A 13,022-nucleotide genomic window follows, 5' to 3' on the forward strand; every position below is an offset into this window, starting at 1 on the left:
ATTGGCATGGCTCTACTCCCACTGAAGTCAATGGTCAAACTTCCAGACTTCAAAGGGAGCAAAAATAGGCCAATGCTGAGTACATTTGAAAATCCTGTCTGTAAGTTTAATAAGCGTTAAATATTAACAACAGCAGCCAATCACAAAATCATTCCATTCTTTTTACAATTTTAAATAAATGTGATTGATCATAAACTGTGAAGACTGAGAATACTAAATAAAGCCAGGGGTAAGCGAGGAGCCAGTTATGGCTTCATAGATATGATTTAGCTGAATTTTGCACTTACAGAAGGGATTCAACCTTTTTATTATGTATGACAAAGACAGCATATCCTCTCCAAAATTAAATCACTTTCTCTTTTGAGCACAGAATGTATTTTCTGAGAATTAACAAGTACATCTATTAATTTGTTTAGAAGTTAAAAATTAATTTAAAATGGGACCTTTCAGAAATTTAGCACTTAGCATTAGATATTCCTTTGGTCTGAATGTTCTTCATAACAGAATAAAGCAAATACTACATATTTCCCAAAAAGTTAAATCTTTCTGAAACTATGGGCATAAGTTACATTTGAAGAATTGTTTAAAGATTAATGGTTATATTTTATCATTATTTTTCATAATTGAAACTTACTCCTTCAACACAGGCTAAATAATAATTTTAGGAGAATTCCACAAAGAATTGCCCTCTTTAGCAAACAGTTTGCCTTCAGTAAAAAAGCCTTTTTGTTTAAGAAAAGAAAATCCAAAGATTTCAAGACACAGAAATGTACAATTAGGGCACACAGACAACCTTAACTCTATCCTATAGTGCCATCATAAAGAAGATGGGAGAGGAAAGGAAAAATCTAATGCATTTTTAAACTTTATTTTAATCTAACTTGGAAACATAAATATGCAAATAACAACAATAATCATCTGGGCACTGCATGATGTCACTACAGGAGGAAATTGTTTGGATATTTTAACTTTGTATTTCCAAACACATTAGACTTAAATAGAAACATTAACTCTGAATATCTTGGGTTACAGAATGCTTGTCTGAGGGGTAATTTACAACATCTTTGTAATGTAATTTACCCTAAATTACTGATATATACTCTCAGCCTAAACTGCATTTTAATGTAGTTTTTGTATGGCAATAGTATATATCTCAGTTTTTATGCTGTTTTCCTCCTATACAGTAGAACCTCAGAATTACGAACATCAAAGTTATGAACTGATCGGTCAACTACATAACACATTTGGAACTGGAATTACACAATCAGACATCATCAGAGACGAAAAAAAAAAGCAAATACAATACAGTACTGTTTTAAACATTAACTACTAAAAAAAAGGGAAAGCAGCATTTTTCTTCTGTGTAGTAAGGTTTCAAAGATTAAGCCAATGGTAGTTGTAAACTTTTGAAAGAACAACCATAATGTTTCATTCACAGTTATGAACATTTCAGAGTTATGAACAGCCTCCATTTCTGGGGTGTTTGTAAAAATGAGGTTCTACTGTAATTCTGCCAATATACCTCAAAATCCTGACTTCCATTATCCCTGACATACCTGAGCAGATATTGCCCACTGTCAAAACTCCTTAGAAGTGTTTTTGATTAATGTAGTGTCTTTTGTTCAAAACTAGAATGAACAAAGCACTGAAAATAAGGGAATGATCTGGTAATAGAAGAGAGAAGCACAAGATAGATCATCTAAATATCTCTTCTTTGTCAAACCTCTATAATTTTATGTGGATATTTTGGAAAGCAGTCTTACCTTAGCATGTAATCTATAATCTGCTTTCCATTGCCTTGCAGACAAAAACTTCTCTTCTAATGAATGGAGTTCTGCAAGTTCAGTTCCTCTACGCTCTTGATCCTGTTAGCATATGATCAGGTAGATGAATTTACTATTCAGTTTAATTTTAGTTTTTATACATTATTTTTATAGTAAAGAAAATGCAGTTTTATTTAGATATTTTAATGGACAGATTATTAATATTAAAAATAATCCAAATATTGATAAAATAGCTTGAATTTTTATGGCACATTTCATCCAGCAGGTTGCAATAAAGTTAACAATATTTTATCATAGAGAATATTTATGTCGGGTGGTGACATGATAAATACTGAGCCACATAATAAATGACATTTGTTTTATATATAGCTTTAACTGTCTCACCTGCATTGTGCACATACCATCACCATTAGGACTATTTCTAATGAGAGCTGGTTAAAAAGGTAAGTATATTTTGCACAAAAATTTTAAATACATAGTTTTTCGTTAGAAATTTTCTGTACATTTTTTTGTTTGCTCTCTTTTTAATTTTTGTTTTGTTTCTTTGGGAGGTGGAGGCAGGGAGCAAGAGATAGTAAAGAACTTGTTCTCTGACTTTAAAAATTAAAATGAAAAAACTGTTTCCACTGGAAAAACATAGAATAGGAGTAAAAAAGTGAGAGAGTGGTATTTTTCCATACAGAAAGGAAACACATTTTTTCAAAAACATTTTTTAAATTTATTTTTGGTCAAAAACCCAAAAATGTCTACCAAAATGAATTATTTGTGAGAACTTTCCAGTTCTACATCTACCATGTCAAACCTCTCAGCAGCTTCAAAGAGCTAGCAATTAAAAAAAAAAAAAAAGATCCTGGCAGAGAAATGTTTCCTTCTTTCTTCATAAATGAAGAATCTCTGTCTAAAATGACACTGGCCAGAAGTACAGGAGAAAAAAAGTTGTTGACCATTTGGCCTGAGAAGTTAGCCACAATTTAGGGCCTTGTAGCAATTGTTTCCATTAGGATGAGAAATCCATGATGATTCTGATATTATTCACAAAAAATGTACCCTAAATCCTATTTCCCTAAATGCAGTAGGAACAAACTATAGCAGTTACCCTGCTCAGAAACGGTACCATTCCAGTGAACCCTGAGTTCAAGAAGCTTTCTCTTTGCTTCTTGTCAGGGCCACAATTACAATTCCTTTTGCTGGCTTGTCTCTCCAACACACACAGTCTACAACTAATATCCTGGCCCCTGCATTTGCAACCAGACAAATCTGTTAATCCACGTGGTTTAGCTCTGCCTTGGCCATGTGGCCAAATGTCTTGGGTGGTAGTCTCCATTCTCTGCACCTGTTTTCACTACATAAAGGGTATGGTCCTTTGATTGCGCCTTCTGATGAGCCTGCAGGATAGTGATTGCCATAGCCATCAGCTTTAAAGAGACTTGTGATTAACACTGGATCCAAGACCCATCTCTCTCCCCCGTAACGCACACACACTCGTGCTTTCTAATAGAACACACAGCACTTGCCTCTGGTAGGTTCCAAGATATCAAACCTTAAAATTGAGACATTTTAGTGTACGAAAAATCAGTTTGAGGGCAATTTTTAAAGGTTTCTAAAATGTATTGGTTGGTGACTTTCTCAGACCCCTAGCTAATTGGGTTCATAACAACTAAGGCAACCTAGCTTTACAGATGTAGGGATATGAAAAAGAGGACCAATTAAAAAATGTTAAACTTGCTAAAACATTTCTTTAAAAAATTCTGATAAATAGGTATGCACAGAATACCTAGTAATGTGTTTTCATGGTCATCAGTTTGGATTGGTTTACATAATTCACCTACAGTTTCACAATTTGGAGACACAGTCATTCCAAACTTCTGCTAGTAAAACTTTACACTACAACATCATGTACATGCATATACATCAGTACCAAAATCTTACACCAGCACTAAAATGCAGCCATTTCTAGAATGTAACAATTTGTAACAGCCCAAAGCGATACTACATACAGTTTAGGAGAGAAAATGAATATATCTACATGACTATATAAGTGGAAATGTAGAAAAACAAGAACTGTTCACTCAGATTGGAATTTAGACAGGACAGAGGTTCCATCTCTACTCATACCAAGAGTACCATGAGGATTTTAATTATCATAAGTAGGTAAGACCCAGCTTTTACATCTCCTTCTACCACATGAGCTCTTTTTTATACCTTATTGTGTAATTACTGGCTTAGAGCAGTGTTTCTCAACCTTTTTGGTATCAGAGAATGGCTTGCTGCCTTCCTAAACCGTTGTCAGGGAGATCTCAAGGACTAGTGCTGGTCCACAGATTGGCCATTGAGAATCATTGGCTTAGAGGACATAATGCCACATACCAAGTCTTTAGCATAATTTTCTTAAACACCTTTGGCTTTCCTTGGAATCGCTCATTTAACTACTGACCCACTTCATTGCTCAACTCTACTTAACTTGTACATCTTACATAGAATCATAAAATATTAGAGTTGGAAGGGACCTCAGGAGGTCATCTAGTCCAACCCCCTGCTCAAAGCAGGACTAACCTCAGCTATATCATCCCAGCCAGGGCTTTGTCAAGCCTCAGCTTAAAACCTCTAAGGATGGAGATTCCACCACCTCCCTAGATAACCCATTCCAGTGCTTCACCACCCTCCTAGTAAAAAACTTTTTCCTAATGTCCAACCTAGACCTCCCGCCCTGCAACTTGAGACCGTTGCTCCTTGTTCTGTCATCTGCCACCACCGAGAACAGCCTAGCCCCATCCTCCCTGGAACCCCCTTTCAGGTAGTTAAAGGCCGCTATCAAATCCCCCCTCACTCTTCTCTTTTGCAGACTAAACAAGCCCAGTTCCTTCAGCCTCTCCTCGTAAGTCCTGTGCTCCAGCCCCCTAATCATTTTGGTTGCCCTCCGCTGCACTCTCTCTAACTTGTCCACATCCTTTTTGTAGTGGGGGGCCCAAAACTGGACACAATATTCTAAATGCGGCCTCACCAATGCCGAATAGAGGGGAATAATCACTTCCCGTGACCTGCTGGCAATGCCCCTCCTAATGCAGCCCAATATGCTATTAGCCTTCTTGACAACCAGGGCACACTGCTGACTCATATCCAGCTTTTTATCCACTGTTACCCCCAGGTCCTTTTCTGCAGAGCTGCTGCCCAGCTCGTCGGTCCCCAGTCTATAGCTGTGCATGGGATTCTTACAGCACTATACATTACTTTATAGTAGTATGGCTAGAGTTTTCATTATTAGTTTTAATCCAAGAATGCTGGAAAGTCCCCAATACTCCCTCCTCCACCCTGAGAAAATGGGAAAATTCCCACATTTTCATAACAAATCATCAATTTGGCATAAAGTTTAGAAACTGACTAGTACAGTTTTGTTTATTAAGATAGCTGAGAACTAACTTTTGCCTCAAGTCTTTCCCTCTCTTCTCGCTCAATTCTCTCCTTTTCAAGTCTTTCTGCTTCTTCTTGTTCCGCTCGTAAACGGGCTTCCTCTGAAGAATGAGAAATTATTATCAGCAATATAATTACATGCTGGTTAATAAAAAGAGACAAATTATTTTAAAAACTAGCTAGCAGATTAGTAATAACTGGCGATGGTAAGAATTCAATCTACATTGTCCATTATGGGTTCAATCCATAAAGTTTGGAAGTAATGCCAGATAAAGTCAATCCACAGTCCTATGCAAACAGGTCCCTCCATGTCTCCCCCTTCCGTGGAGTTGTGGTGGCAGATGTGACACTCCTACAATTCCAGAGAAGCAGAGACAGCAAGTCCTTTTTCCTATCGAGAGCAGCAGTGGAAGGAGCAGGAGTCCTCTCTTCCCCCACCTGCCCATGAAGAGGCAGAAGGTACACCCCCCAATACTCATTACAGTTGATATATCATATCTGATTTGGTGATCTGGTTCTGCTTCGCAGTTTTCCTTCTGCCATATACATCATCCTCTGCTAGGTTGGTGTTCACAGGTTCCCCAAGCTCTTGGAGTTAATAGCCCACTGAGATGCATGGGATAGTTCACATGTCTCAAAGTTATTGTGTTAAGGTCTCTTGAGACTCAGACAGATGTAATTACATAAATTAAATTTGGATCACATTTCAATCTTTTCTTCACAGCCATAAAGGCTACAAAATTAGGTGGGTTTTTTTTAATGACAGCTGAGATTCTGATGATTACATGACTTCAGGGATTGCAGCCCTAGACACAGACCTGTACTGCCTATGCTTTAATTCATCCCTGTTTGCAAGACTGGGGTGTCTGTTGCTGTCTGAGTGCTTTGATCAGCACTCTGTTAAGCACAAAGTTTGTGTACTCTGTTGGTCTATTTTGAGAAAAGTCCTAGTCATTGAGCTTTTCTTTCCTCCTGATCACCAAATGTCAGGAAGAGGAAAGCTCTGTTACATCCCTCTACCCCTCTTGACTTGGCTGGGAGAGTACCAGAAGGGGAAGATAAAGAGAGAAAAACTGTAATTCTCCCCCACTCCCCATACACTTTCCAAACACTTGTGGGAGACAGAGGGGAATATTTAGTGAAGCATATGTGGAAAAGTTCTGACATCGTGAGGGAGTTATGTGGGTCTCCAAAAATAACACAGGGCCTTCCAAAACACTAAAGCCAGCCCTGAGAACAGAGAAATAGAAGTGAAATATCCTACTGAGATAAAATAGAATTTAAATATCATTAATGGTCAGAATTTACACTGCCTATTTAATTAGTGATTTGGTGTAATCACATTCCCTATAAGTGAAACGCACCATACCTTCCTCTATCAATCTTCTGTCTTCTTCTTCTTTCTGTAATCTCAGTCGTTCAGCTTTGCTAAGTTTCTTTTTACCTCCACTGCCATCAGACTTAACCCGGCAATAAATTAAAGGAGACAATGTCAACATTAATTTTACACATTTTATTTCTCTAATGTAGCATTTCAAAGTACATTTTCAGTCTTTTATGTAGCAACATCTGTGTTCAAAAGATAACAGAAGAACAGGATATTACATCAGTATAGGAAACAATTTTTTCTTGTAACCCACAAAAATAGCTAAATGTTTAAGACAGCCCTATCATCATGGAAATGTGATTAGCAAGACTAATGAAGCGAGTGCATTTTAAAGTTGGATATTTATTATGTACTAAAATATCATTCATATGGTAGACCAAAAGATTTTTTTCACTGTTATATTCTTTTGACTGAAAGCAAGCAGGGAGAATGTGGATTTAAAGAATACACAGACAAGATAAAGTCACAGGCACAGCCCTTTAGAGTAACAGCACAATTAGGAGAAGACTAAAGCAGGGAATGCATATATTTGTTGTAACTTTCACCAGTTACCTCAATGACATAAGAATATTTATATAAGTAAGAAAATTAGAGCTGCACATATTGGGCCAAATGCTCCTCAATCAACTTGAACCAACATAACATGGAAAAATTTGGCCCACTATATTAGAAAAAAATCTATATAGTGTAATAATTAATTGGGAAGTTAACTACGTAATAAGGATCAGATGCTACTGGTAGCTCAGCACAGATGATAGATATCTGCAACATACATATGTGTTAAGGGGCTGAGAGCAGCCTGAAAACTTAATTGAGAATCCACTGATATTCTCCTGCCTTCCAAAAGATAGGTTCCCCAGAGTCCTGTTTTCCTTGTTTGTACTGACAGAGTCCACGAACAGGACTGTTTAACCAATATTGTGCAGAATCAGCAAAATCACCACACAATACCATCTAAAATAAATAGATTTAAAAGGAAAAATGTTAAACTTTTATGAATGCATTATGCCTGTTCTCTTGATCCGCCTTATGTGTATAGCTGCTAGATCAAATTTTATCCTTATTCAGTTTTTACTCAGTGTTTATTCAAACAAGGCTCTCATGGACTGCAATCATATGACAGCCCAATATAACTTGGTTCTGTATAACGTTTTTCATACATGTATCCAAAAATGCTTTAGAGTCAAAATAATAATTACAAAGTAAATGGATAAATAGTAGTAGAAACAGTGATTACATGAGAGAAGAGAGATTTTCACAAAAGATTATAATTTATTATTTATATTGTATAAACAAACAGAGTCCCCAATCAGGATCAAGGCCATTCTGTCCAAGTGCTGAACAAACATACTTGAAGACATGTGAGATATGAAAGTAGACAGAGTTGATGAGTTAGCAATATAAAGAAAGGCTGTTTCAAATGGCAAAAGTTGAAAAGGAGAAGGCTCTTGCAGTAGCAATAGCTTGAACAGGATAGAATAGAAAGGGCTAGCATTAGACCAAGAGGGGAGATGAAGAGAAGGAGAATGAGCCATGAGGTAAAAAAAAACAAAAAAAACCCAGGAAGATAATTTTGTACTGAATTACACAATCAGCACAGAGCCAGCAGAGCTGTTTGTGAATGGAGGTGACACAGCCATTCTTCTTTGTATGTGTTAGAAGACAAGCAGTGGTATTCTGCATATGATGTAATCTGGAGTACTGGGATTTGGAGAAACCAAAGAGAAGAGAATTACAGTAGTCAAAGGAAAAGATGATTTTATTATGGACAAGGATTTCAGCAGAGGTAGAATAAGGCAGTATTGTGCAGACAGTGATGGATTTGCAGTTATAGAAGAAGAATTCAGAGTTAAACTTGAATCCAAAATTATGGAAAACAGAGAAAAAGAAATATCCAAGTCAAAGAAGGTGTCTGAGCTGTATTTGATGATGTACTTACCTACTGACTGACCAAAAGATGTACCTTTGTCTTTGAGACACTTAGCTAAAGGCAGACGAGATGAAATCATGTTTGTTTGCAACAGAGGAGATATGGTGACATTCAGAGTTGAGTGCGAGTGTGAGCTAGAATGTAAAGGTAAATATAGGGAACCTGATTCTCCACCATCTTGCCATTGACTCTGATATAGACTGAGTGGAATGTGCTATCAGTTCAAAATAGTAAAATTTTGTAGCCATTTTGCAAAAATGTAAATGACTCCATGAAGTGCAAGACAATAAAGAATCAGGTGCAGATGACTAAGAGGAAGATGAGGAAATAGGAGCAGAAGGCCAAACACTTGTAAATTAATAGTGTCATATAATGGAAGCCTTCTTATTACATAATTTAGCCCCATCTTGGTAGCACTGATATTTTTTATAAATATTATCATAGTCAATCCATTTTTATAAAGAGCTTTCAGATTATCCAGGAAACCCTTTTCATTCAGTATTAATGTGTTTTGAATAGTGTTATTTTCAAGGTGATTAACATATTGTCAGGTAACAGAGAAATATCAGGGAAGCTATTCTGTTCTGTGTTCTATACTATTCTGTATCATGTTGCCTCTTACAAACCCATGGTATGCCCACATCTTGAATACTGCATGCAGATCAGGTCACCCCATCTCAAAAAAGATATATTGGAACTGGAAAAGGTACAGAAAAGGGCAACAAAAATGCCATATGAGAAGTGATTAATAAGATTGGGACTTTGCAGCTTGGAAAAGAGACAACTAAGGGAGGATATGATAGAGGTCTATAATATCATGACTGGTGTGGAGAAAGTAAATAAGGAACTGTTACTTACTTCTTCTCATAAAACAAGAACTAGGAGTCAACCAAATGAAATTAATAGGCAGCAGGTTTAAAATGAACAAAAGGAAGTATTTTTTCACACAATACAAAGTCAACCTGTGGAACTCTTTGCCAGAGGATGTTATAAAGGCCAAAACTATAACAGGATTAAAAAAAGAACTAGATTTTTGTAAATTTTAAAAACTATACTGGAATTTTTTTTAAATGGAAAATGTTCTTGTCATAGGTTTTGAAAAAGCTTGTTTTTACCAAATCTAACTTTTGCACCACATTTAACCCAGCAGTAACTTTTAAACCACCAACGCCGACTTTCCGCACACTAAAACCTCCAAAACCTTAATAATATTTTGTAGATTAACTCCAGAAGTGACGGTGAGTCATCTAGAGAGTCTGACCTTCTGCATAAGAGCTCAGTTCTGTGTCCAGTACTAGTCAATATTTTCATTAATGATTTGGATAATGGAGTGGAGAGTATGCTTATAAAATCTGCAGATGACACCAAGCTGGGAGGCGTTGCAAGCACTTTGGAAGACAGGATTAGAATTCAAAACAACCTTGATAAATTAGAGAATTAAAATCAACAAGGTGAAATTAAATAAAGACAAGTGCAAAGTCCTTCAATGAGGAAGGAAAAATCAAATGCACAACTACAAATGGCTAGTATTGCTGAAAAGGATCTGGGGGTTATAGTGGATCACAAATTAAATAAGAGTCAGCAATATGGTGCGGTTGCAAAAAAGGCTAATGTTTTGGGGTGTATTAACAGAAATGTTGTATGTAAGACAAGGGAGGTAATTGTCCCTCTCTGCTCAGCTCTGGTGAGGCCTTAGCTGGAGCACTGTGTCCAGTTTTGGGCACCAAACTGTAAAAGATGTAGAAAAATTGGAGAGAGTCCAAAGGCAAGCTAAAAAAATTATAAAAGGTTTAAAAATCCTGACCTATGAGGAAGGTTTAAAAAAAAAAAACTAGGCATGTATGGTCTTGAGAAAAGAAGACTGAGGGGGGATCTGATGATAGACTTCAAATGTGTTGAGAGATGTTATAAAGAGGATGGTCCCACTGTAGGTAGGACAAGAAATGATGGCTTTAATTTGCAGCAAGGGAGATTTAGGTTAGATATCAGGAAAACCTGTCTATCTATAAGGGTAGTTATGCTCTCGAATAGGCTTCCAAGGAGGCTATGGAATCCCCATTATTGGAGGCTTTTATGAACAAGTTGGACAAACACTTGTGTAGGTTTAATTGGCCCTTCCTCAGTGCAGGGACCTAGACCTGATGGCCTTTCGGGGTCTACATTTCTATGATTCTATAACACAAGCCATAGAATTTCACCCTGTAATTTCTGAAGAGAGGAAAATGTTCATCTCAACTATGTAAATGAACACCATTAAGTCCAATAAATTGTGTCTGAGTTAGACCATATGTTTGCTGTTATATCTACATCTACCTGTTATATCTATACATCTCTCTACCTACCTTTTTTTTCTTTTTTGGACCCTAAAAATTCAGATAAGAGAGAGAGAGAAAGTCAGAAATTACAGTATCTAAATAGACTATAAGGAATAATTAAGAACATGCAACTACTAAGTATATTAAAATCAGATAGGTAAGTATATTTCATTTCAAAGCTTAGCCATTGATAACTGATTATATCAATACACTTTAATATGGGTGGGGGAGGGGGAAGAATAACCAATGAGCTTTAATACTGGGGAAAGAAAGAACCACCAGTGTTCTACACAATTTCACTGCTTTTATTGGTATTAGCAGACCAGCACCACATTTCATAGCAATATACTGTAGTTAAGATTGTGGCAGCACATCCATTCTAATTTCTCCATTAAAAGTCAATGCACAACATCAGAGCCTTAACTCAGCCCAGTGTACATTTCAGATAAAAATGTCTGAACTCCTTGTTTCCTGGATTCACCAGTCTGTAGTACATATACTGTAATCTTACAATTATTATCAATCACTATACAGAAGTGGGTATCACTGATCCTTTTTTAATACATGGAGAAACTGAAGCACAAAGACATTAAGGGACTTTCCCCAAAGTAACACAAGGAATTAGTCAGAGCAGAGAATAGAAACTAAAGTATCCCAACAGCCCTACATGACACTGCGTCATGTACCATCTGACAAAGTGGGTTGCAGCCCACGAAAGTTTATGCCCGCAGAAATTTGTTAGTCTTTAAGGTGCTACAGGACTCTCGTTAGTTTTTTATGTACCAAATGGTAACATGTTCAGTGCAATGTGTAGGAGACAGCTAGTTAATATTAATGTCTATGAGCACTGATCGGCTACCTTTTCATGCATTATGCTGAAAATTTACACTTAGAATATTGAAATGGAATAGAGAGGCAGCCAGTGGCATGGAGAAGCGAAGAGAATGAGGAGGTAAAGATGGACAGAAATGGATAGCTTGGGAGAAATTAAAGGTTCCGGGGGGCCGAGGGGGTGTGTGTGTGTGAGGAGATAGAAGAAACAGTCTATTGTGGTGGAATGGTTTTGGTGAAGTTTAGGTGAATGCAAGCTGAGTTTCATGTTAAAATATCCCAGGGATTTCCTACAAGATAGAAAACTGGATTCATCAAGAAATTGTTTAAGGGATAAAGGCTCAGAGCCTCAATGACACTTTGGCTCCTAAATTCCATTGCTGTGGTGGAGCCTAAATACTTTTGAGGGTCTGACCCAAAGTGCCGGTCTCCTCCAGATTCCCTTACGAGGCCAAGCCCACATTGGTAGTGATTGAATAAGGATTTCCAGTTTAGTGGCCTGTGCAAAATGCTTTGGTGGTCTCAGTCCAGTTCCCAGAGGATAACAGCCCACATTGCAAAAACTGCCACCACAATCAGTACCAGATGGGCACTTTTCTTGGTAGCCCCAGCAGAAGTGGCCGGGAATGGAGAAGACTGAAATGCCCTGTCCCCCCGCCTCCAGCTGATCCACGGAGCAAGGCTGAGCCACAGTGTGGGAGACCTTTACACGCCCTGCCTGCCCCGGGATTACACCACAGGCGCTCACCTCCCCGCGGTCTGACTTTGTTTAACCCTACGCCGGTCCCCGCAACCCTGCCCGTCCGCGTAACGGGAAGAGATTACAGCCAGCCCGCTCGCCCCGCTCCATCCCGTGTGCAGCAGCGGGCAGCGGCAGGGGCAGGCGCCGGGGTCCCCGCTCCCCCGCCGGGCTGGGCACGGGGCAGGCCGGTGAGAGGCGGGAAGCCGGCGGGCGTGGGGCGCTGAAGCTCGTCTGCAGGGGGACCCGATGGCCGCTCCGCACGCCGAGCCGAGCCGAGCCCAGCCCCCCCGCGCCCGCCGGCTCCCCCGCGCCCGCCGGCTCCCCCGGCAGCCTCCCCGGGGCTGGGAGCGGATGGGAACGCGGAGCGGAGCGGAGCCGGGGGAGGGCAGTGACCCACCCCTGGCCAGGCGGTTCGCCGCCCCCACGCGCCCTCACCATCTCGCCGCGGTCCCCGCGCCGGACGTGGAGACACTGTTTGTTTACAGCCCTCGCTCCGTTGCCTAAACGACGAGCCCCGCCCCCATGGCGCTCTTCCGCACTCCGCCCCCATCTTCCGCCGACGCTCGCGCAGCCGCAGGAGACTTTCCGCAAGTTCCGCCTCGCGGGGGGGAGGGGCCAGAGTTGC

General features: G+C 39.2%; 1 protein-coding gene across 4 annotated transcripts in view; it reads right to left on the reverse strand.

Annotated features, from left to right (window-relative positions):
• The window catches only part of DNAI7 (dynein axonemal intermediate chain 7), a 35,131-nt gene extending 22,251 nt beyond the window's left edge, over nt 1–12,880 (reverse strand). For all 4 annotated transcript variants that reach the window (XM_067559254.1, XM_067559255.1, XM_067559253.1 and 1 more), the window contains exons 1-4: nt 12,833–12,880; nt 6,562–6,652; nt 5,202–5,293; nt 1,764–1,865 (exon numbers count right to left, since the gene is read on the reverse strand). In XM_067559254.1, coding sequence (XP_067415355.1) covers nt 1,764–1,865; nt 5,202–5,293; nt 6,562–6,652; nt 12,833–12,835 — 288 coding nt within the window. In that variant the 5' untranslated portion in view covers nt 12,836–12,880. The remainder of the gene's footprint in view (nt 1–1,763; nt 1,866–5,201; nt 5,294–6,561; nt 6,653–12,832) is intronic.
• Nucleotides 12,881–13,022: the final 142 nt, after the last annotated feature.

The sequence above is a fragment of the Emydura macquarii genome, unplaced genomic scaffold (assembly GCF_026122565.2).
Source record: "Emydura macquarii macquarii isolate MOO-44397 ecotype Brisbane River unplaced genomic scaffold, CSIRO-AGI_Emac_v2 contig_2205, whole genome shotgun sequence".
Lineage (NCBI taxonomy): Eukaryota > Metazoa > Chordata > Testudines > Chelidae > Emydura > Emydura macquarii.